Source organism: Myxine glutinosa, chromosome 4 (genome assembly GCF_964187855.1).
Source record: "Myxine glutinosa chromosome 4, kmMyxGlut1.1, whole genome shotgun sequence".
Taxonomy (NCBI): Eukaryota; Metazoa; Chordata; class Myxini; order Myxiniformes; family Myxinidae; genus Myxine; species Myxine glutinosa.
The window spans coordinates 150,444,081-150,468,038 of record NC_136264.1 but is presented as its reverse complement, the minus strand read 5'-3'; the positions used below and the strand labels follow the sequence as shown (position 1 = coordinate 150,468,038).

The window sequence follows — 23,958 nt, the reverse complement described above, 5'->3', positions numbered from 1 at the left end:
GCAAGACTAAAGTTTGCCAATGAACACCTAGGCAAAGACCAGCACTTCTGGAACAATGTGCTCTGGACAGATGAGTCAAAGGTAGAGCTATTTGGCCACAGTACCAGAAGACATATTTGGCGAAAACCAAAGACAGCATTTGACCACAAGAACCTGATACCAACTGTAAAGCATGGTGGTGGAAATATTATGGTTTGGGGCAGCTCTGCTGCATCAGGGCCTGGGCAGCTCACCATCATAGAATCCACTATGAATTTTTCATTGTACCAGAGGGTGCTTGAGGATAATGTGAGGCCATCTGTCGGAAAGTTGAAGCTCAACCGAGGGTGGACCTTGCAACATGACAATGACCCTAAACATACCAGTAAATCCACCAAGGAATGGCTGAAAAGAAAGAATGGAGGGTTCTGGAATGGCCAAGTCAAAGCCCAGATATAAATCCCATCGAGATGTTGTGGGGGGATTTGAAACGAGCTGTGCATGCAAGAAACCCCTCAAACATCGCACAGCTGAAATAATTCTGCATGGAGGAGTGGGCAAAAATTTCTCCCAGTCGATGTCAGAGACTAGCATACAGTTATAAGAAATGCCTACTTGAGGTTGTTTCTGCCAAAGGGGGGCAATACCACCTATTAGAGCCAAGGGTGTACTTACTTTTTCCGCATGTGAAATTTGCATTTATGCTTATTTAAATTATACAATGGACTACAAAATGTAAATGTTTCATGATATTTGTTATATAATATCACCTTTATCTATCAATATTGTTGAAATGAAGATCAAATAGCTGTATGTTGAAATATGTTGAAAAACTCAAAACTTTACATGGAATGGGTGTACTGTTACGGATTCGTCACTTCCGTTGTTGTGGTTTTCATCCACTGTAAACATTTTTGATTCCATGTACTATTATTGTTGTCGTTTGAGGGAAATAGATATTGCTATTTTCAAAAGGTAAAAAAGTTAATGTTTTAAATGAAACCGGAACCGGACGACGAAGAAGAAAAGGAAGAGAGGAAAAAGAAGGCGGAGCGAGTGAGTCGGAGAAGAAGCATAGTTGCTTTGTGGTCTGGAGAAAACGTTGGCGAGCAAGAGTCACAAGTGAACTTTGGGTTTCCCAGGAAAGTGATTCCTGCGACAGAGTTGTTATCGCTGTGACAGATCAACCTGCGTGTCAGGTTTGGCGGTGGATTCCGAGGAGAATCATCGTCGTGCCGTTACGCCTCGAGAACGGGCCGTCGGCCATTTTGACTCGCGCGCTTTGCACATCGCGCAAGGTCTTTGCTTCGCTTCAACCGTTTTCACCGCATTCAGACGTTTATCTGGTGTGGGTGTGTATAACGTGGACTTTGAAGGTAAATCGGCGGTTCGCCGATTTGGAGCCGTGAAACGTCCATACACGTGGGTGTGATTTCCCAGTCGCCTGGAGGGCACCTTTGGATTTCCCAGTCGCCTTGAGGGCGCCTTTGCGCAGCTTTGGCGGGCGTGACTGTAACAGTAAACCCAACGGGATTCTGGTCTCGATTAGATATCGTTCTGACGATCGCTGGAGCGGATCGACTTTGGCTTGAAGCCAGGATCGACTTTGGCTTGAAACCAGAATCAACTTTGGTTTGAAGCTGGGAAAGAGACATTGGGAATGTTCTTGTTTCACTCACTTGGAGCACAGTGAGTTATATATTACGAAACTGATGGTACCATCATAGGATATATATTGATTGTACTTTTGATTAATATTATTGTTGTACTGTTATTCTTGTGTGATCTTGATACAATATTTGTTTGTTGGTAACAATTGGTGTGGCTTCACCATTGATCTTTGACATACAGAATAACACATTTTTCTGCCGTGACTCCTCTCTGGGCTCGGAGGTACACCGTGACCAGGGGTTTGGGGAGGAGCACGTAACAGTACTTACTTTTTCACGTGACTGTATATAGAAGAAGATATAGATTAGCAGAAGCTCGTGGTACGTCATACATCAAATGTTTGACGTCATACATAAAATTGCACGTGATACGTGGAGGGGTGAGATTCCAAAAATATCGAAATGATCCAAGGAAGGAGGAATGCACCAACAGGAATCTTGCACCTTGAAATGACATGGCTAAAGGTCAGAACGTTTCACTTCATCCCCACCCCACCCTGAACAAAGGAATGTGCTTCTCGGTTAAATTTATGACAGCAATCGAGCCAAATTCATTTTTACCCTGCGCTCGCAAAGCGAAAATCAGGGTTAGGCATTCAGTTGCGTATGCGCGTACATGTGGCATATGTGCGTGTCTGAATTTTTAAAATCTATTTTCTCGGCAACCGTTGATCCGATTGACACAAAATTTTAACATCGGAGCGCCTCCGCCTGTAGAATTTTTAATGATAATTCTGACGTCATAAGTCACGTGGTGCAGGCGCCATCTTGGAAAAACTTTGCACCTCTACATCACTGAAACCGCACGATGGAAAAAATTGAAACATGGTGCGTTGTCAAGTACTCCCCATTGGGAATAAGACATGTTAATGATGATGTCATCGGTGCCTTTGTTAGGACGTCATAATTCGACAAGTATAACTCTTCATCCGATCAGTATGATTTTTTTTTTCTTTGCAATTGTTGGTCTGATGGAGACAAAATTTTCACCATAGGGGCGCATTCTCCTGTAGAATATTTTAATTATTATGATGTCATAGGTCACGTGGTACAAGCGCCACCTGAGAAAAACCGAAAAACATTGCACCTCTATATCTCCAAAACCGCTCATGGAAAAAATTGAAGCGTGGCTCTTTGTAAAGAACTCAATATGAGGAATGTGTTGTTAATGACGTCATTGGTGCCTTAATTATGACGTCATAATTCGACAGGGACAACGCTTAGTCTGATCAGTTTGAAATTTATTGAACGTGATCTATGAAACAATTATTTTAGAGAATATAAATTTATTATGTAATCCCTCACGAGGTCTGGCAGCCACATTGGATCAAAGAGAAAAACCCTTCCAAAACAGAAGAGTTGGCTCGCACCTTGGTGACTGCGCAGGGTAGGTATTCTACAAGTACCATCTAGTTTTCACAAGGAGCAAAGCTCATGGAGAAGCAAAACCACAAAAGGCAGCAAGCTTATATTAGACGACCAAAGGGTATGTAGGGAAGAGGGCGACAGAGGGTGAGAAATGGGGGGTGGGTATATATACAAAGAGGAAAGGAAGAACAACACAAAAACGAGTGTCAATAACCTAGAAAGGAACAGAATGCAAAAAGTAACGAGAAAGCATCTGAAAATGCAAAGCTCGCCCGCGTCCATTTGTATTCATACGTCTTCTTCGTCTTCCATATGCTTAAAATAACGAAAAGTAAAAAAAAAAAAAAACTAGAAGGGCACTCGGTCGAGAGCATCCCTCCGCCAGGCTGAACAGTTTATGTTTTTTATCCCACTGATAGGCCAGATCTGGATTCGGACCTGAACCAAAATCTAACAAGCTTGTTCTTGTCACCTAACCAACTCGTCCACCAAGTTTAGCCATAACTCGTCCATAACCTTTTTAAATATCATGTTATATGTCGGTTTTAGCCCGATCTCTCAATAGTGAAGAATCACTTTCAGATTAAATATTTCTCGTATCCGAATCCATATTCAGATCTTCACCAAAATTGAATCGATTCTTCCTTGTCACACAAACAACCTGTCCATCAAGTTTCGTCCAAATCCGTCCACAACTTTTTGAGATATCCTGCTATGTATCGATTTTGGCCCAATCTCCCAATGGTGAAGAATCACTTTAAAAATTCTAGTAGCCGGATCCGAATCTGGATCTTCACCAAAATCTAATCATTTCGTCCTTGTCACATGCACTACCTCTCCGCCAAATTTCGTCCGAATCCATCCACAACCTTTTGAGATATCTTGTTCACAGATAGACAGACAGACAAACAGACAGGGGTGAAAACATAACCTCCATCCACCTTTGGTGGCGGAGGTAAAAATACAAAACAAAAATTGATAATGTTATGCAGCCTTGACCTTTGAGCTTTAGGTCTAAAAAAAAAAAATCAGCTTCTACTTTCTGATTGGTGAACCAATTCAGTGTCCCAATATGCAAATTCTTTAATTTCAGGTCAATTGGATGAAAATTGACGATTTTATGCAACCTTGACCTTTTGATGTAAAAAAAAAAAAAAAAAATCAATTGACTCCTACCTTTTAAATAGTGAACCAACTCGGTGATCCAAAACGCCAATTGTTTAAATTTCAGGTCAATCGGGTGAAATTGGCAATTTTACGCAACCATGACCTTTTGATCTAAAAAAATAAACAATCAGCTTCTAGTTTTTGATTGGTAAACCAATTCAGTGACCCAATATGCAAATTCTTCAAATTTCAGGTGAATCGGATGAAAATTGATGATTTTGTGCAATGCTGACCTTTTGACCAAATTATAAATTTGCCTTCTCCATATTCTCATCATAAAGCTTTATGGAAAATCTGATGACAAAACGTTACACCTCTCTATCTCTGAAACCACACAATGGAAAAAATTGAAACATGGGGCATTGTCAAGAACTCCCCATGGGGAATAAGATATGTTGATGGTGATGTCATCAGTACCTTCATTATGACATCATAATTGGCCAAGTACAATGCTTGATCCGATCAGTATGATTTTTTTTTTTCACAGAAAAAAAAAAAATCAACCCCCCACAGGCTAGGCGGTTGGTCTGTCTTGGCCAATCCAGCGACCTGGAAAGTTTTCATTCAGGACGGCTTGAATGACTAAGGTCCAATGAGGGGAAGCGCCATCCTGTTGGAAAATGATATCGGGTTGCAGGTCTTCAATTTGTGGGAAGGCGAATCCATCCAACATGTTCATGTAAATTGTTGAGGTCACTGTATCTTCCACAAAGAAAAACGGACCCACCAATCGGTCATGGAGAAGGCCACACCACACATTGACCTTTGGACTGTCGCAAATTTGTTCAAGTTTCAGAGCCCCAGATCCTCACATTGTGCTGGTTGATCTTCCACGATACATGAAAGCAAGCTTCATCTGTGAACATGACCTTTTCCAGGAAATCTTCATCATCCTATATGAAACTGAGCATTTCCACAGCAAGCACCATTCATTTGGGTCCATCACTTGGTTTGAGTTTCTGCAGAATCTGCACATAAAGCTTCAGTCATTTATACAAAATCCTGTGAACAGTGGTGGTTGGTAGTCCAAGTTCTCTGGACGCGTGGCGGATTGATTTTTTTGAGACTTTCGTGAAATTATTCATGCACTCGTCCAACGTCCGCTGCACTTGTGCTTGGTCGACTGGTACTTTTCTGTTTATGACATCTTCCAGTCTCCTCAAACCTCTTGTACCACTCTCCGATACTAGTCCGTGATGGCGGATTCCTTCCATACCTCGTACAGAGATTACGTTGAGCTTGCATGTCGGATCTCGTCTCAATGAACCATTCGACGCACTAAGCTTTTTCCTGTGTTTTGACAATTTTTCAGAGTTATGCCTTTTTTGGACTTGTAACATATCACATCATTAGGGGTCATGTATTGCACAACAATTCTCGCTCTTGTTTTAAATCATTGTCATTGTCGATTTCGTTTAAAAATGTAATGTTTTTTTAATTAAAGTTTTTTTCTTACCCTCGCCAAAGGAGAGGGTATTTATTGCATTTGGGTCAGTTTGTTTGGTTGGTTGTGTTTGTCATCATGGAAGGCATCAAATGCCAACATAGAAACACAAAGAAAAAGTAGAAATTAAATTGAAAAGTTTGTTGTTTGACAATGGAATGAGAAGGAAGACATGAATACGAGGACTGCATGGTGAGCAAGTATTGACAGTGTGCAATGACCCTCAACTGACATACTTGAAGGAAAACACTTGCAATCCTCACACCTTTGAACGATAACACAATCGATAACGATTCGACACATCGAATAATATTCGACACACAACGATACCACGAGATGTTGAGAAAATGCGATCATTTGGATCAAGCCATTGTGTCTTTGTGGTCTGTGGGGCGAAATCAGGCCTTTCATCCTTCATTGTCTTAATGACCTGTGATTTCTAGTCGTGTGGGTCTAGCATCGCTGAAGACCATTTCACCACCTTGGCTGTGTCAGCTAATTCGATTCTTTTTCTTCACTGAATCTCAGTGCCAGTAACCAATAGTGTGCAGTTCCCCAAATATGTCACATTAAAGATCCCATTGATATTTGTAATCCTGTCACTGACCAGTGGAGGTAAGTATGGTGCTCAATAAATGAAAGGTTAAGAAAAGGAAAGTTAAGATTAAGGTTTTGTTCTTGTGACACCGTTTTCTTTAAGAAACCTTTTAATAAACCACTTATAGAGAGAAAATCGTTGCCTTTTCCATACATTTTACGATTTGCTGGAATAAGTGATTGCTGCTGAATTCAAACAAAATACTTTTTGTGATCAAATCAACATTTCTTGTAAGAAGAATGCAGTGCCATTGTTTTGTAAACTTTATCATTATCTTTTCCCTTAGGACAAGCCCGTCAAGTAATTGCCAAACGTAAAGATATGAGCTACGTCCTTGGGTGGGGCTGGGACATTTACTGTATTCCGCTGGATAAAAACAATCCCCTGTACACTCCCTGGAAACCATCGTACATTTATATGTCTGTGATGGCTTGTGGCCTGCACGACTGCTGGGGCATCGATTCAAATGGAAACCTCAGATACCTAATAACACCAAGTACATGTGCCGTCCAATTGTCCTCCGTCTCAATCTCTGGAAACTTTGTGACACTGGACGTGAGCGACAATGGCGTTGTTTATGCAATTGACTCAAATTGGAAGCTTCATCAAAGGTTTGTATCCATTTGATAAAAGTTCAGTTTCACTTGCTGCACTTCACCTCCTTCCTTATCCTGGTTTAAATGCCCACGAACCTCACTCACCCTCTTACGATGCAAGTTGCTCTTTCTTCTTCTTCTCCCTCCTGTCTTTGTTCATTCATTCCATTGCTGTTGTATCCCAATGCCAGTGCATTTTTTGTATATACAGTCACGTGAAAAAGTAAGTGCACCCCATGTAAAGTTTTGACTTTTTCAACATATTTCAACATACAGCTATTTGATCTTCATCTCAACAATATTGATAGATAAAGGTGGTATAATATAACAAATATCATGAAACATTTACATTTTGTAGTCCATTGTATAATTTAAATAAACATAAATGCAAATTTCGCATGTGGAAAAAGTAAGTACACCCTTGGCTCGAATAGGTGGTATTGCCCCCTTTGGCAGAAACAACCTCAAGTAGGCGTTTCTTATAACTGTCTACCAGTCTCTGACATCGACTGGGAGAAATTTTTGCCCACTCCTCCATGCAGAATTATTTCAGCTGTGCAATGTTTGAGGGGTTTCTTGCATGCACAGCTCGTTTCAAATCCCCCCACAACACCTCGATGGGATTTAGATCCGGGCTTTGACTTGGCCATTCCAGAACCCTCCATTTCTTTCTTTTCAGCCATTCCTTGGTGGATTTACTGGTATGTTTAGGGTCATTGTCATGTTTCAAGGTCCACCTTCGGTTGAGCTTCAACTTTCCGACAGATGGCCTCACATTATCCTCAAACACCCTCTGGTACAATGAAGAATTCATAGTGGATTATATGATGGTGAACTGCCCAGACCATGATGCAGCAAAGCTGCCCCAAACCATAATATTTCCACCACTATGCTTTACAGTTGGTATCAGGTTCTTGTGGCCAAATTCTGTCTTTGGTTTTCGCCAAACATGTCTTCTGGTACTGTGGCCAAACAGCTCTACCTTTGACTCATCTGTCCAGAGCACATTGTTCCAGAAGTGCTGGTCTTTGCCGGGGTGTTCATTGGCAAACTTTAGTCTTGCCCTGATGTTCTTTCTTGACAGCAAAGGTTTCCTCCTGGCACACCTCCCATGTAGATCAAATCTGTGCAGCCTCTTTCTAATGGTAGACTCGTGCACTTTGACATCAAAGTGGCAAGAGCTACCTGTAGGTCCCGTGATGACATTCTCGGGTTCTTAGAGACTTCTTTCAGCATCTTGCGGTCTGCACTCGGGCTGAACTTGCTGAGGCGGCCTGGACTGAACAAGTTGGCAGTTGTTTGGAATCTTCTCCACTTGTAGATGATCTTCCGGACAGTCGAATGATTGATTTCAAATTGTTTGTAGATCTTTTTAAAATCCCTTCCCAGACGAGTAGGCATCTATAACCTTCTTTCTGAAGGCCTCAGAGAGCTCTTTTGATCTAGGCATGGGGATGCCGCACACTTCAACAACAAAGAGCAAACCAAACTAAATGTCTGAGGTTTAAATAAGACAGGTTCCTCCAAGATCCTCTCTGACGATGTTCTAATCATTTGCACCTCAGCTGGTGCACCTGATTCTAATTTTAGGTATTTGAAGTAGTGATAAATGTAGGGGTGTACTTACTTTTTCCACATGTGAAATTTGCATTTATGTTTATTTGAATTATACAATGGACTACAAAATGTAAATGTTTCATGATATCTATATTATAATAGCCGTAGATGATTCTGTCTGTCTGTCTGTCTATCTGTTGGGTGTCTGTCCGGGGTGTGGCTTACTCGGTTTGCAGAGTAGCTCCACCCATAGCTCCACCCATTCTGGGAGTGGCTATAAACAAATATCCACCATTTTATTAACTCGCATAGCTTTGAGTCCTGTTTTGTAGGCCCGTGGTGTCTTGCTCTCTCTCCCAGTTTTATTTCAAATCAAATTCGATAAATCATTTCATTTTTCACAGTCGCTAACATAGTTTTAGACTCGGTTGAAAAAAAACGGGAAGAAAATCCGATGAAAGTTGCCGTTTATAGAACGAAATGAATTCTCAAACGCCTGTAACTTCAAGGCCATTGAGTCTCTCTCACGCCTTTATCTCCAATCTAACTCACCATATGATTTCATTTTTATCGATGGTTTTACTTTTAGACTCGGTGTCAGCAATAATTGAGAACAATCCACACACGCGGGAAAATGCAGAGATATATTTTTTAAAATCGCGTCATGGTGTATCATACACCGCCCAACATGACACCGCCGGCAATGTGTCGATATATATTAAAAATTCGCTTTTGCTTTTCCGTTATGATATATTACTATTTCGTTTGATGATAGTCGTCACAAAAACGTCAACAATGATGCCGACATATATTTCTTCGTTTTTATTTCATTCAACATATTAGCCGGAAGTAAAATATGTTTCAGGAAATTACCGAGAGATATTTCTTCGTTTTTTTTATTAGTTATGTGCGCATACACTTTAAATAGGTTTATTTGAAATCTTTAATTTTCCACAATATAATTTACTTGCCATTTATCATTTGATGATTACGAGACAAATTCCTCTTGAGGATCGTGACAATTCATGCGTTGCATGGAAACTTCCATTTCCAAAATGAATGAGACGATCGATGAAGAACGACTCGGTGTCACCAACGCGGGAAAATGCAGAGATATATTTTTTAAAATACACCATATCACCGCACAACACCGCCCAACAGCCAACAAGTATCATACACCGCCCAACAGCCAACGAGTATCATACACCGCCCAACATGACACAGACAGCAACATGTCGACATTATCGCTTTTTCTTTAAACCGAGTGAACCGAGCCGAACCGAATACACCGCGTGAATTCACCGAGCGAATTTCAGCCAATTCCACCTATTTCTTCGTTTTTATTTTATTCGTTACCAGCAGAAGTACCCAGCGTTGCCGGGCGGGGGAGGGGGGAAGGGCACGTACACTTTAAACATGTATATACATGTGGGACATGTGTACGTGTGTGTACGTGTGTGTGTGTGTGTGTGTGTGTGTGTGTGTGCGCGTGAATATGTGTGTGTGTGTATATATGTGTGTGTATGTAGGCTAACCCCCGCTCTAGCAGGGAAAATGGCCTTAAAATGCATGTTGTTGTTGTATGTGTATATACATGTCTGTGTGTGTGTGTTTGTGTGTATATGTGTCTGTACGTGTGTGTGTGTGTGTCTGTTTTTGTGTGTGTGTGTGTGTGTGTGTGTGTGTGTGTGTGTGTGTGTGTGTGTGTGTGTGTGTGTGGAGATGTATATATGTGTATATATGTGTATATGTGGATACATATGTGTATACATATTTGCATATGTGCATATGTGTGTGTGTGTGTGTGTGTGTGTGTGTGTGTGTGTGTGTGTGTGTGTGTGTGTGTGTGTGTGTGTGCATGTGTGTCGATGTACGTGTGTGTGTATGTGTATATGTGTGTGGGTGTATATGTGTGTGTGTGTGTGTATATGTAAACATGGGCCGGTGTGTGTGTAAAGTGTGAGGAGGTATTGGAGAGGAAAATGCAGAGATATATTTTTTTAAATCGCGCCATGATGATAAACGAAAATACACCGCCTAAAATAACAGTCGACATATATTTAAAATTCGCCATACACATCCATGCGGGAATCCCACGGGCATGGATGTGTGACATTTCGACATATTGAGTTACATGCTGCGCCTGCACATTCAGTTATATAAGATGGTTACTGGCAATTGATCACATCCACAAATGATGTAATCCACACAATTTATGTACTTTACATAACGTTAATAGGAATACATGCCCGTGTAGATGGGAATGACATATAATTCACCGAAAACGTTGAAGCAACCGCATAATATTGCGGTGATGTTTAACTCTGAGAATAGTTCTAAATTTAAAAAACTTTCTTCTGATATTTGTGATTTATTTCAAACAAACTGTATTTCCCAGCTACACGGGCATGTATTCCTATTAACGTTATGTAAAGTACATACATTGTGTGGATTACATCATTTGTGGATGTGATCAATTGCCAGTAACCATTTTATATAACTGAATGTGCAGGTGCAGCATCTAACTCAATATGTCGAAATGTCACACACGTCCATGCCCGTGGGATTCCCACGGGTGACCCCGCTAGTTTGTTATATTATATCACCTTTATCTATCAATATTGTTGAAATGAAGATCAAATAGCTGCATATTGAAATATGTTGAAAAAGTCAAAACTTTACATGGGGTGTACTTACTTTTTCACGTGACTGTAGAGTCGAGGCACGTGGATGAGCTCGAACACAGAACAGACCAGGACGTAAAAGAATGAATATAAGTGGAAAAAAGGGGTGGGGAACACACCAACAGCAGGGTAGAGGGGCAAGATAGGAGACCTGGAGGAAGAAACAACACAGGAAGTAACGAGTGCGAAGCCAGGAGTACACAAGAAGTGAACAAGCTGGATACAGGTGCAAACTCTCAATCAAATAAGTGGAAGGAAAACTGGAGAAGAAGCAGAAATGGAAAATAAGAAATAAAAAAAGAGGGTGAGCGAGCAGAGTGAAACTTGGTAATCTGGAAACAGGTGAGCAATTTGGAGAAAAGATCATTGGCACAGATGGGGGACGGTGGTGGACAGCTGTCTTGAAACATTGTCTTCATGTACTGTCACCTCACTCTTCCATGAGGCTAGGTTTTGTATCATGAAGTCGCTGGACTTCCTCTGTTGGGATGGTACGGACATTCCAGATGTTTAATAAAATACACATCCTCTAAAAACCGGTTGAAGGCTGTGTCCTGCTAACCTGTCAATTTCATCACAGCCTCCAACACTTTGGTCTAACACACCTGGATCTACCAATAACACACCTGGATCAAACACAAAATCTACCAATATACAAACTAATAAACCTACATTAAACTTTTGGACAGCATCGCTGAACTATAAAACTGGCCGACTCAAAATAGCCAAAGTGTAATTAGGATTGGTATCCTTCATATTAAATTTGCTTATATCCACATTGAATTTAAGCTAAAACCTTTTAAAATCCACTGTCAAACCGCTAAACCAATCAATGCAAAATGTTAAGTACATCAGAGTAGTGCTGTTAGCTAGATTCAAAATCCCGTCTCGGAACCGTCTCGATAAATTTTCAATTTTCATAACGGGATCTCGGGTCGGCTCGGTTCCTGACAAAGTAAAAAAAATAAAATAAAAAATAATAATAATAATAATAATAATAAATAATAAGGCTTCAAAAATAATGGAATTTCATTACAATATATAAACAACAATGAAAAAAATTCATTTCTGATGTTGAGTACTTAAATTCCGACTTAGCTTCCATTTACCGGGATGAAATAAAATACACCGCCTACATGCAGATGATCGGCCACCGACGGGACCGGGTTATCTCATTACAGTTTGTATTGTCGTGTAATTTCTTGCTCGGAATGTCAGAGAGAGGGAGAAAATGTTTCTGCCCAGGCATATTCGAGTCCCGGTTGGAGTTTCATTATCATTTTGTGAGTTGTGATCGCCAAGGGGCTCGCTCCACCCCCCCCCCCCGTTCCCCTCCCCTCCCCCGCCCGGCAATGCCGGGTACTTCTGCTAGTATTCTAGTAAATTATAAAGCAAGCGGTGTAGTGATCACCCCACCCCCTCCTTATTTTGACTCTGTGACTAAAGTAAACGTAATCAACTTATCAGGCCTAAAGTGGAGATAAGATAACCAAAATACTTTCACATTCAAACCGTCACACCAAACCCCGAGGGATTCTTACAATTTATAGATTTAGCGTTGCAATTAAACATAAACGTTCATCAAAAACTCATTTCATAAAACTACATAATGTATTGTACTTGTATTAATACATTGTGTGTAGAATAATCCGTTATAAACGTGTTTTTAATCTAAATAAACATCGTCCCTCCAATCACGGGGCTCGAGCGAGTCCCTCGATATTAATGTGCAAAAGACCATAGCAACCACATTCCGTAACTCGTCTCCAAGGACGGACACGTGACCGCAGCGGGGCGAGGCGGAGTGATACAGCGGAAGGATTCAACGGTTTAAATGAAGCCGCGATGCGGGGTTTTCATTGTGACCTTCATCCTGATGTCGTTACCTCCGCCACCAAAGGTCGATGCAGGTTATGTTTTCACTCCTGTCTGTTTGTCCGTTTGTTTGTGAACACAATATCTCAAAAAGTTGTGGACGGATTCGGACGAAATTTTGTGGAGATGCAGCGTGTGTGACAAGGACGACATGATTAGATGTTGGTGAAGATCCGGATTCGTTTGCAGTGCATTGTTTGTTGACGAGGGGAAAATCCTGGAACAGTGAGTTTACTTTATCTATCATCGTTTGTGTCAGTTCAGCTGCACTTGCGAAAAATGATGCTTGTGCAGAAGCAGAGTAATGAAAGCAAGGCTCAATAAATGCCTCTATTATGGAAAATATCTGCAAGAAGTTGGAATTTTAACCGGGATTTTTTTACCGAGAAATTGCGTTAATCAATTTATCTCGGGACCGTCTCGAAAGCCGAAACCGCCGGGATTTCGTCCCGGTCTCGGATCGGTTGACAGCCCTACATCAGAGAGTATCCATGGCGATAAAAGTTTAACATCTAAAACATGCAATACGCCCAATACGACAACCAAATCGTTCTATCGGCACGATTCGGATCCTCGCTTGTGGGGGTATTACTCCATTGCCACCCCAGCTGTTGAAGAGCTCCTTCAACATTCTGTGTCGCTCTGTCCAAGTTAAGCTGTCCTCGAACGAGGACGATCTCGTCTTGTCGAATATCCTCCTCCAGCCCCCTTCGGTCGTCGGCCTATCGCGTCTTGTGGAATCCCTCTAGTGTCGTGAACATACCATCCTCCTCCCTTTTCGTTTTTAACTCCCTGTACGCTAAGTCATTCGGAATGGTGCATTACTACCGTCTGGAATCCGCTAAACTACCGGTCTGGAATTGCAAATGCAAATTATTTGATACTTTGTTTGCACAGCACCTCTAGTTTTCTGCACTAGCGGATTGTCGGAACATCAACCAGGTGTCGCTATCGGGGTGCCTTGGGTCCTAAACCGTGGTCCCACCCATCGCGGATATTCGTCTGCGACTATCAGCCTTGTGCCATGTCGACCTGCATGCGACCTTGCCGAGCAGCCAAAGTCCTGCATTCAGTGAAACCACACAATCAATCAAACTCAAGCTCTTTATCTTTTTCACTCACAATTGTTATCTTTTCAAATTCTCTACTCTCTTGATGGCGTGCACATCTGGCGTGGATGGTGTGCCTCGTGTCTATATTTCACTTTCCTTTTTCCAATTCTTTTCAAATTTCTGAATTCTGTCACAACCTATGTGTTTCTCCTACTCGTTCGCGCTGCACATCTCAAATTAGGCACTCATCAGTGTGAACCTTTACTCACGTGCTACATTTCATTTGACACTAATAATCTATTTTAAGGTAAATCTTATTCTGATGCATTGGAGCAGTGTTTCCCAACCTGTGGTACACGTACCACTAGTGGTACGCGAGGGCCTTCCAGGTGGTTCGCGACAACCTTTTTAAAAAATGATTTGGCCTGATAATTTTTTTATTTCTGATTTCTGATATATTTCATGATTTCCGATGTGCTGTGAGCAAAGTTATGCCCCGCATCGACCAGCTGGTGGAGAAGAAACAGATGCAGCCCTCACATTAAATTGAAATAAGCCTGATATCTTATCGAATTGAGTTTTTCTGGAACCAGGTGGTACGCGGATTGAGTTTTTCTGAAACCAGGTGGTACGCGGCGACGGTACGGGACCTCCAAGTGGTACTCGATCAGAAAACGGTTGGGAAACACTGCATTGGAGGAACAAAACAAAAAATAGGAGCAGTACCCCCTGGGCACTAACCTGGGAGATAAAAGCAGTATACTCCACCGACGAAAGGTATTTTAAACTATCACGGTATTTTAAACCAATTTCAATGGTTACTCCAAGACAGGGCAGCATCTAGAATCATAATACGTAATAATAAGACTTAAACAAACAAACAAAAAATCATATTTTGGGGGATCGACCAAGACCCACTTTGACCCCTGGTAGGCCGCCTTAGACCCTGATTTTTTTTAATGCCGTGAACACAACATACTGTCCTGTGGTTGGCTCAATTAAAACCGAGCGTCCACCATGGATGGAATCTAGCTTTAATGGAGGCGTTTATTCAATCCAATTGATGGCGGATCATATGCGAGACGGAATGAACAGTGCCGACTTACCTTCACGGCCTGATGTCTTCGACCTGAAAACAATTGAACTCACACGAACACGGGATTTTGGATAGAACAGAAAATAATAAAAGGGTTTATTTAAAATAACTATTGGGACAGGGAAACGCGATGATAAAACTAAAACCTAGGTTGGGATCCAGCACACCTCACCTCACATACAAGACAAGACAAGGGAAATAATTAAATAAAAGAATCGTCGTGTTTGGGGTTTGTGTGGTGCTTCTTAACTGTCTGCTGTCATCCAGGCCCAAACTCGTGACCGGACGCGGCTCCGTGCCTGGCGGAAAGTAGGCCTCAGTCCGCCTCGTCTGCGCACTCCGCTAGTCACGCCGCCCGGCAAGCCCCGCTCGCACGATCGTCGCTCCACCGTCTCTCCAACGTCCAGAGGCAAGAACATGTCCAATCAGGAATGAAAGGCGAACAGGGAGGAGGTCCAAATGGAGACGAAAATCACGGGCAGAAGGGAGGTCCAGGCAGGAAGAATCCAGGAACAAGAAGGCCAAGGGAAGAGAGCAAAATGCCGGCGAGCAACCGGTTTTACTGGCGGTCTTCTGACGTCAGCTCGCTTCCCCTCCAACCAGTGCGTCGCTCACTTGTCGCCTTTCGCGCCCTTTTTCGTCACCGGCGCTTGCCCCCCAACCAGTGCGTAGCTTGCTGGTTGTTTGTTCGCGCCTTCCGCACTGATTGGCCGTGGTCTCATTGGTTGGTGGCCAATCAGTGTGTCGCTCCTTTACCTTTCTCACCCTCAATCACAGAGAAGCTCTCTGCCCTTCCTTTGACCAATCGTACGTCCTCCCCTACTCTGCCAATCTGTGTGGTGTTTGTTGCTCGCCCCACCCCCTGGCCAATCAAGAGCCCCTCTGGGCGTGGCTATTGCCCGCCTACACAATGTTTGTCTTCCATGGCTCTTGATTGGCTCTTCCATGTCTAAACCGCATTTTCCCATCCCTGTACTATCCTTCCCTCTCCTGATCCCCAGGAGTACCTTTGGCTGCATTTCCCCTCTGTAATTCAACCATGTGTTTCTCTATTTGCTGTACTGTCCTAACAGAGATAACCGACTATTTACATCTCCGTCTCTGCCAACATGGATGATCTTATAATCAACCATCCCAACTCTATTCCTCGTTGGCGGTGACTTCAACTGTCACGATGCCGTTCGGCTGGGTGTTGGAACCTCTTCAACCAGTCATGGCATTGCAGAAGAGGACTCCTGTGACTAAATGGGCCTTACCCAATCAGTGAACTTTCCAACCTTACCCAATCAGTCCCGGCCCCTCTCCTCACCGCCTGTGTGTCCCGGCCCCTCCCCTCACCGCCTGTGTGTCCAAGCACCTCTCCTCACCGCCTGTGTGTCCCGCCCCTCCCCTCACTGCCTGTCTGTCCCAGCCCCTCTCCTCACCTGCTGCGTCCCGGCACCTCACCGCCGTTTGTACGCGGCCGCCTCCTGCCTGTCTCTTCCGGTCAGTTTTTATGGTCAGTCATTGTAAGGGGGGGATTTAATTAATGTGGTGCACTAATGGACCTATCTATTGTCTACAAGAGTGCATTGCCATAAGGGACACAGGTATGATCACCAGGTCTGACGCACAGGGGAATTATCTTAGTCCCTAGAACTATTTATCACACGATCATCCTTGTATGATCACAGGCACATGCCTGATCCGACAAACCGGGCTAAACACAGAAATTACAGGTGAGGTTTCCTATCACGACAGCCGGACACCTACCTATGCAGATCCACCTAAATCTAGATATTCCCCTACCCCAAAATTCATAACAATACCATATATCATTTTAGCCAAGTTTGGTCACAATCCCATCAGCAGTTTCAGAGAGAAAGTTGTAAGTGTTTACGGACTGATGATGCGGCATCCATAAGCTCCCTGGAACTACATTCCCATTGAGCGAAAAAAAAAAAGCATGACAGTAATATAATCTTCCTTTTGGGCACAGAGAAAGGAAGCTTGATGAAAAAACTAACACATTACACTTCAGCACAATGGGCGGAGGCACTCGATGGAAACACAATGGCTTAAAATTAAGTTGTCATTATTCCTCAAATATAGCGACTCTACTCCTGGCTCTGCCACCCCCACCTATGCTCAGAATCCCCCGAGCACATGTCCATTCACCCCGTGCCCTTCCCCCTTCTTACTTCCTCGATGCCCTACCCACTCCTTGCTTCCTTCACACCCTAACCCCTCTTTGCTTTCCCCACACCCATTCTCTCTCCTTCCCCAGTGTCCCGGCCCCTCTCCTCACTACCTGTGTCCCGCCCCTCCCCTCACTGCCTATGTGTCCGGGCCCCTCACCCCACCACCTGTGTCCGGGCCCCTCTCCTCACCACCTGTGTCCCGGCCCCTCTCCTCACCGCCTGTATGTCCCGGCCCCTCCCCTCACCGCCTGTATGTCCCGGCCCCTCCCCTCACCGCCTGTATGTCCCAGCCCCTCCCCTCACCGCCTGTGTGTCTCAGCCCCTCTCCTCACCCGCTGCATCCCAGCACCTCTCTTCACCCCCTGCTTCCCCACTCCCATCTTTTCCCCATGCGTGCCGCCCCCTCTCTGCTTCCACAACGTCCCGCCCCCTCTCCGCTTCCACAACGTCCCGCCCCTTACCGCTTCCACTACGTCCCACCCCCTCTCCGCTTCCTCAACGTCCCGCCCCCTCTCCACTTCCACAACGTCCCGCCCCCTCTCCACTTCCACAACGTCCCGCCCCCTCTCCGCTTCCACAACGTCCCGCCCCCTCTCCGCTTCCACAACGTCCCGCCCCTCTCCGCTTCCATAATGTCCCGCCCCTCACCGCTTCCACAATGTCCCGCCCCTCTCCGCTTCCACAAAGTCCCACCCCCTCTCCGCTTCCTCAACGTCCCGCCCCTCTCCGCTTCCACAACATCCCACCCCCTCTCTGCTTCTTATCCTCTCTATGCTCACTCCACGTTCCATTCCACATACTCCCGCCTCCCCTCTCTTTCCCACTCCCTACCAACATCACCTTCTTCCCCAACCATAAACTCTGTGAACCTACAACATGCAAGATCTTCACTCCAATTTGACAGATCTCTCAATGAAAGCTGCAACTGGTAAACCCGGCATTATCTGCGTAACAGAATCCTTCTTCCCACAGGATGTCTGTGATTCCTCAGTGTCTCCTCCAGCGTTTCATCTTTTCTGTCTCGATAGGCCTAAACCCCGTTTCGGTGGCGGAGTTGCAGTTTATGTCTAAACCCCATTTTCCCATCCCTGTACTATCCTTCCCTGTCCTGATCCCCAGGAGTACCTTTGGCTGCATTTCCCCTCCGTAATTCAACCACGTGTTTCTCATTTTTGCTGTACTGTCCTAACAGGGATAACTGACTCTATTTACATCTCCATCTCTGCCAACATGGATGATCTTATAATCAACCATCCCAACTCTATTCCTCATTGGCAGTGACTTCAACTGTCACTATGCCAATCGGCTGGGTGTTGGAACCTCTTCAACCAGCCATGGCATTGCAGAAGAGGACTTCTGTGACTAAATGGACCTTACCCAATCAGTGAATTTTTCAACCTGTATTGCTCCCAATGGCAAATCCTCCCTTCCAGCCTTGGAAATGACAAATTTTCCAACTCGTGTCTCCTGTTCCAATAGGTTAATTTGATCATGTGCTGGTGAGAGTCAATATCTCTCTGCGGCACTGAGGCAGCTCTCCGGCACTAGCCAGAGTCTGGCAATTGAATCGAGCTGACTGGCAGGGACTACAAGCTGTCCTCTCATGTCAAGACTGGTCCTTCATTTCCACCTCTCCTCCTATTAATACTGCCTGGGAATCCTTCCACACAAGCTTGCTTTCGCTTATGTATGGATTTATACCATGTCATCTGCAGTTATCATTCCTGTCCTCTCAACCCTGGTACACACAATCCTGTGGTGAGGCAGTTGCTTTCAAATAACTTGCCTTCTCTTCCGCGAAGGCAAATCTGACTGAAGGCAACCTCAGATCAATTGACAAAGCCTAAAACAAGTGTGTCCACCTGTGATCTTGACAATTTAGATATTGACCTCAAAACAATAGGTTGCAAAGCTTGTGACTACCTCTATTAGGTGGTTAAGTTTTGTGAAGATAGGAGTACATTAGTAGGCGGTGATTAACATACATACAGACAGACAGACAAATCGGATAACAGACCAGACCAACCAATATACTTGTGAATCTTCGATTTCGCAACAAACAGGAGTGGAAACATAATCCCCGTCCAATTTCGGTGGTGGAGGTAACCATAACTCCTCCAGCTGCAGTGCTTCAGAAAGTATTCACACCCCGAGACGTTTTTCACATTTTGTTGTGTTACAGCCTGAATTTTAAATGGATTAAATTGACTTTTTTTGGCCACTTAATCAACAGATAATACCCCATAATGTCAAAGTGGAATTTTTGGTTTTAGAATTTTTTTTTCTTTCAGCTCCAGATTGAAAATGGTTTCCCCAGCATGTTTTTTCTTTGATTAAGCACTGGGGATGTTTCTTTTTAACCCCACAATTTCCAACTCGATTATTTACCAAAATTAGAACATTACATTTTCTGATGTAATACATGTCTTCCCATTAAAAGGATAATTAAATCACGTGACATTAATATGACTATGAGAGATAGATAATTATATGTGAAACTTCCACCACCTCCCTTTACTTGTTGCATTTTTTTCTTCCTCTCAGCATTGGAGTAAGGACGAGCATCCCAACATTGGAACCTCTTCTCCCGGAAAAGAAAATCACATCAGTGTCGGTGGATGGCGATCTTCTGTGGCTCGTAACTGTCGAAGGCACAATTATGCTCTGCAATGTCTAGCATCATGTTGTTTCTTGTCTAATTACCCTTCTCAACAATGTTTAACAGACACTTGCAATGATCTTATAATCAATAGCATGCTTTATGAACTCGGTTTTATTTGTTTTGAAAAGCTCAGAAGATTGACTTGTTTGATTATTTTTAACACATTTGCATTATACATCTTTCTCCATTTCTAAAGAATGTTTTCAATACTCCTTATCTATGAGCCAATTCTTGATGACAATCACCAAAGGTGAAATACTCTTTGGCAATGAGAACATGTCAGAAGAGTTCGCAAAAATGAAATGCTGGATTCTCAAAAGAATTGTGTTTGAGGAAAAGAAAAAAATGTACAAGTTATGTTCTCCAAAACAGGAAGCATTGCAAAAAACTCTGAAGACTGAGTTCCTGAGACGGATATCTCAGATTAATAAATTAATGCATAATCTTTGCTCAAAATGTCGAAATTGTATCTGGAACAATGTACATCTTCATCTGAGTTGTGTTGAGCCAGACCGGTCCAACAAGGCAACCATGGCTCAAAACACCATTCATTTAGGCCATCCAAAAATGATCTTTGTCTTGGCTATGCTAAAGAAACTACAGCAGTGATCCCATTCTATCACTTTCACCACATCAATTCAATGGCAGTGTACAGGTTACTCTCTTCTACTTACCTTTTCCTTCTCTCTGACCCAAATATGGGTTTTCTCCACCTCTCGATGCTTTTCCCTTGTGACATCTCTTCCAACATCTCTCTGATAATGTTCATCACTATATCTGAACATTTTCAACGCCTGCTCCGTGCCTTGATCCCTGTTCCAAACTCTCTTCTCGTCTCTTTCGACATGTGTACGCCTCTCCCTACTTCTGCTAAACTCTCTCTCTCACAAATCCTCCATTCTTCTTGTAAATTTCTCTTTCACCCTCTCTTTTGACCTGTAACTCTCCCAAACTTCCTCTCGGATACCCCCCTTTCCTCTTGAATTCTCACCTCTACTGTTCTCCCGCCCTTTTCTACCCTCCGTATCACGAGCCCTCTCCGTAAAATCCTTTCTACATATTGCCCGACTGTTCTTTCCACTTCCTCTGTCCATCTCCATTTTTATCCTCTCTTCTTCCTGGAATCTCCTCTCCTCCCCCTCTCGTCCTAGCTCTTTACGTCCCAGATGCTGACTGTGATCCGGATCGACTTTTTCATTTTTCATCTCAACAGGTTGCCAAACTGTACAACGTTCTTCTACATTCATAGATATCTGACCGCTTCGTTTATTCATTCTGTCGGTTTCCTCCTCCTCTTTCATTTTCTTATTTTTCTTTTCTTTTTTCTCTTTTTTGTGCTTTTCCTTCTTCAGTTTTTTCTTCTCTGCAAAAGAATAACAATAAAAAGCTCATGTTGCAAAATGAATGAGGTATTGGGCTTGGTATATGATTCATTGGATCAGAGAGGAAGTTAATAAGATAGTAAAACCTCACTTAGCCTGACTTCAGATCTCACATATTTGTAGCAAGTTGAAAAGCGTCCAATAAAAGTGTGCTGGAAAAGTTTGGAAGAATACACACGAGTGTGGAATAACAAAGTGGTTTGCATGTAATAGTCCAGTACACTGTGTTTCTTTGGTCGCCCTATTTGCCATAGTATTGCTCTTATTGTGTTTAGCGTAATACTTGCAGGATTCAGTGTGCACTGTTATGTCGTAACTATCAGATTGCTGGATGTGACTCATCTTTTCCCTGCTGTGCTCCTGTTTTGACTCAAAATGCCCCCCTCATTGCATTTCTTAAGCTGCAACTCAAAGCATTGCATGAGGAGTGAAAGGAGGTTCAGTTTGTGAAAATGATGAATCAGCACATCTCCGATATTTTCACGCTCAAATCCCACCCCAGCCAACCACAGCCTTCCTCATTGGGTGAACTGCAGCAGTACACATCAAATTTCGGACTTAAGGCATGTCGGCGTTATTTCTGCAGCAAGCCGGCAATGTGTACATCAGGAATAGGTCAATTGCCATATAATCTAGCTGAGTGAGGTTTTACTGTACAATGCAAAGAAAAGAAAGGCTAAAATGTAAATAACAAAGAAGAAACCTTTCTTGCTTTCCTTGGAAGTGGACGCCAATGAATCTGAGCTTTGTGGATTCTGGAGGATGTTGTGAACAGACGACCTAGAAGCTTGAATAACTGGGGGTCCACAACCCAACTCGTGAAGAGCATTTGTGACAGCATCTGTAGCTTCTGTGTCCTTCAGTGGCCGGTAGTTCGAAACGTGATCGACTCGCAGGGTACGACCTTTTATCTGAAGTGCAAGGAAAATTGGAAGAAGCCAAAAGTTAAAAGTACATTCAGGAAAAAGACGACACTGAAAGGAATCCATGTTCGGGGCAGGGGTGAGAGGGGCGGGGGTGGCGGGGGTGGAGAGTGGAGGAAAGAAAGGGAATATAAATGGGGAAAGCAAAGGAAAATGGCAAACAACATAACACAGCAAAGGTTTCTATAATCCACAAGCTGGGTGGTCATGTGATTAACATCATTGGGATTATGGAATAAGAATTGGAGAATGCATACAATGGTCCATTATATATAAACAAATCTCTGTTGATTGAATGATATGTCAGCTGTTTGTCCAAAGGAAATGAACGAATTAACAACAGGAAAAAAGGGTTACCTTTCTGTTGGTTTTGCCTGTGTTGGAGCTGATGGTTGCTTTATCAAACCTTTTCTCATTAGTCTGCTGAGGATGCATATGTCATGCTCTGTGATCTTTTTGTATCTTGCATTTGTTGTTCTGACCACAAAGCTGGTCTGTGTTTCTCTCTGCTTATCTGAAGATTTTAAAACACATTGTGGGGTTTTCAGGAGAACAGGCCATTCCGTGTTGGAATCTGGCCTTCAAGATTGTATGCATGGAAATATGGGTGCGTGGCGTACTCTTGGAGGAAAAACACTTACAATATTGTTCTTGCCTGCTCATAAATCAAGCTCACTGGAAAATATATTTTGAGAAAGGACGGCCAGTTTCGTGCCCTCCCATCTCCCGCACGTGTGTAACGGCTCCGTAATAAAAACGGCTCATATTCTCAAGGCGTTTGTCCTACGTTCTTATTGAACAGCGGACAACGAATCCCGACATTTTGGTGCCGTGACTCGGATTCGACCATGGCTGTGGACAAGGGGACAGATGACATCTTGAGGTGGCAGCAATTGTCTCAAGGGTACCGTACCCACGACTTAGCAAAAGGTGAGAGACCTTTTAATTTCTCTCAGGAACAACGTGCTGTCATTTCCAGGCAAACACGAACCCTTTCCATTGTTTTGCGCGGATCTGAACTGGGATTGAGCCGTTTTATGCGGAGCAGGACAAATTTTAAAAAACTAAGATGGGATCTTAGGTATGAAGGTGCAAAAGGAAATCAAGGTTTGTACGTTGAAGGAAAGAGAAACCTGTGACTAAGGACTACAGTGAATAAGGGAGGTGCGACCTCAGGTGTAAAAAAAAAGAAATCAAGGTGGGACCTTGAAGGAAAGAGAAAACTTGTGACTAAGGACTACAGTAAATATTCTGTAGTGACCTCACAAAAAGGAAAATAAGGTTTATTTTCTGTAGCGACGTCACTAAAAGGGAAATAAGGTTTAAAAAAAAAAGGGAAACCAGAATGGGCAACCCAGGATACCCGGTCGTTCATCTTCAGGTACTCCGGTGGGATATATGTTGGAGACTTTTGCGGAAGTTTGTGTACAATACGTACATGAGTGGGTCAGACTGACCGTGGGACAAAGGGCCGCGTTTCCCACTGAAGGGACATTCCAAAGATCACAGTTGACTAATCTAAGGAAAGCAGTAGTGTAATAATGTTGCTTCTGGGACACCTCCGTTTAACATGGGAAATCCCTATCTAATGTCATTTACCCCCTTGTCTTTTTCAAAAATCATAAACACCTCTATTTCTCCCACCCTCATCTTTATGAACCTTTTGTCTGTAGTACCTATCCTTAATGTTGTTCATTAGACCACTCAAACACTACAAATATTTGT

The 23,958-nt window shown here is 43.2% G+C and overlaps 1 protein-coding gene and 1 long non-coding RNA gene across 2 annotated transcripts in view; one reads left to right on the top strand and one right to left on the bottom strand.

The window, feature by feature from the left end:
• LOC137425387 (fish-egg lectin-like) overlaps nt 1-20,376 on the top strand; it is a 74,879-nt gene extending 54,503 nt beyond the window's left edge. The window contains exons 4-5 of the mRNA XM_078776616.1: nt 6,513-6,837; nt 19,811-20,376. Of these exons, the coding sequence (XP_078632742.1) occupies nt 6,513-6,837; nt 19,811-19,943 (458 nt within the window). The 3' untranslated portion in view covers nt 19,944-20,376. The remainder of the gene's footprint in view (nt 1-6,512; nt 6,838-19,810) is intronic.
• The window catches only part of LOC137425394 (uncharacterized), a 40,245-nt gene continuing 36,308 nt past the window's right edge, over nt 20,022-23,958 (bottom strand). The window contains exons 2-3 of the long non-coding RNA XR_013623232.1: nt 22,014-22,221; nt 20,022-21,291 (exon numbers count right to left, since the gene is read on the bottom strand). This is a non-coding gene — a long non-coding RNA (uncharacterized LOC137425394). The remainder of the gene's footprint in view (nt 21,292-22,013; nt 22,222-23,958) is intronic.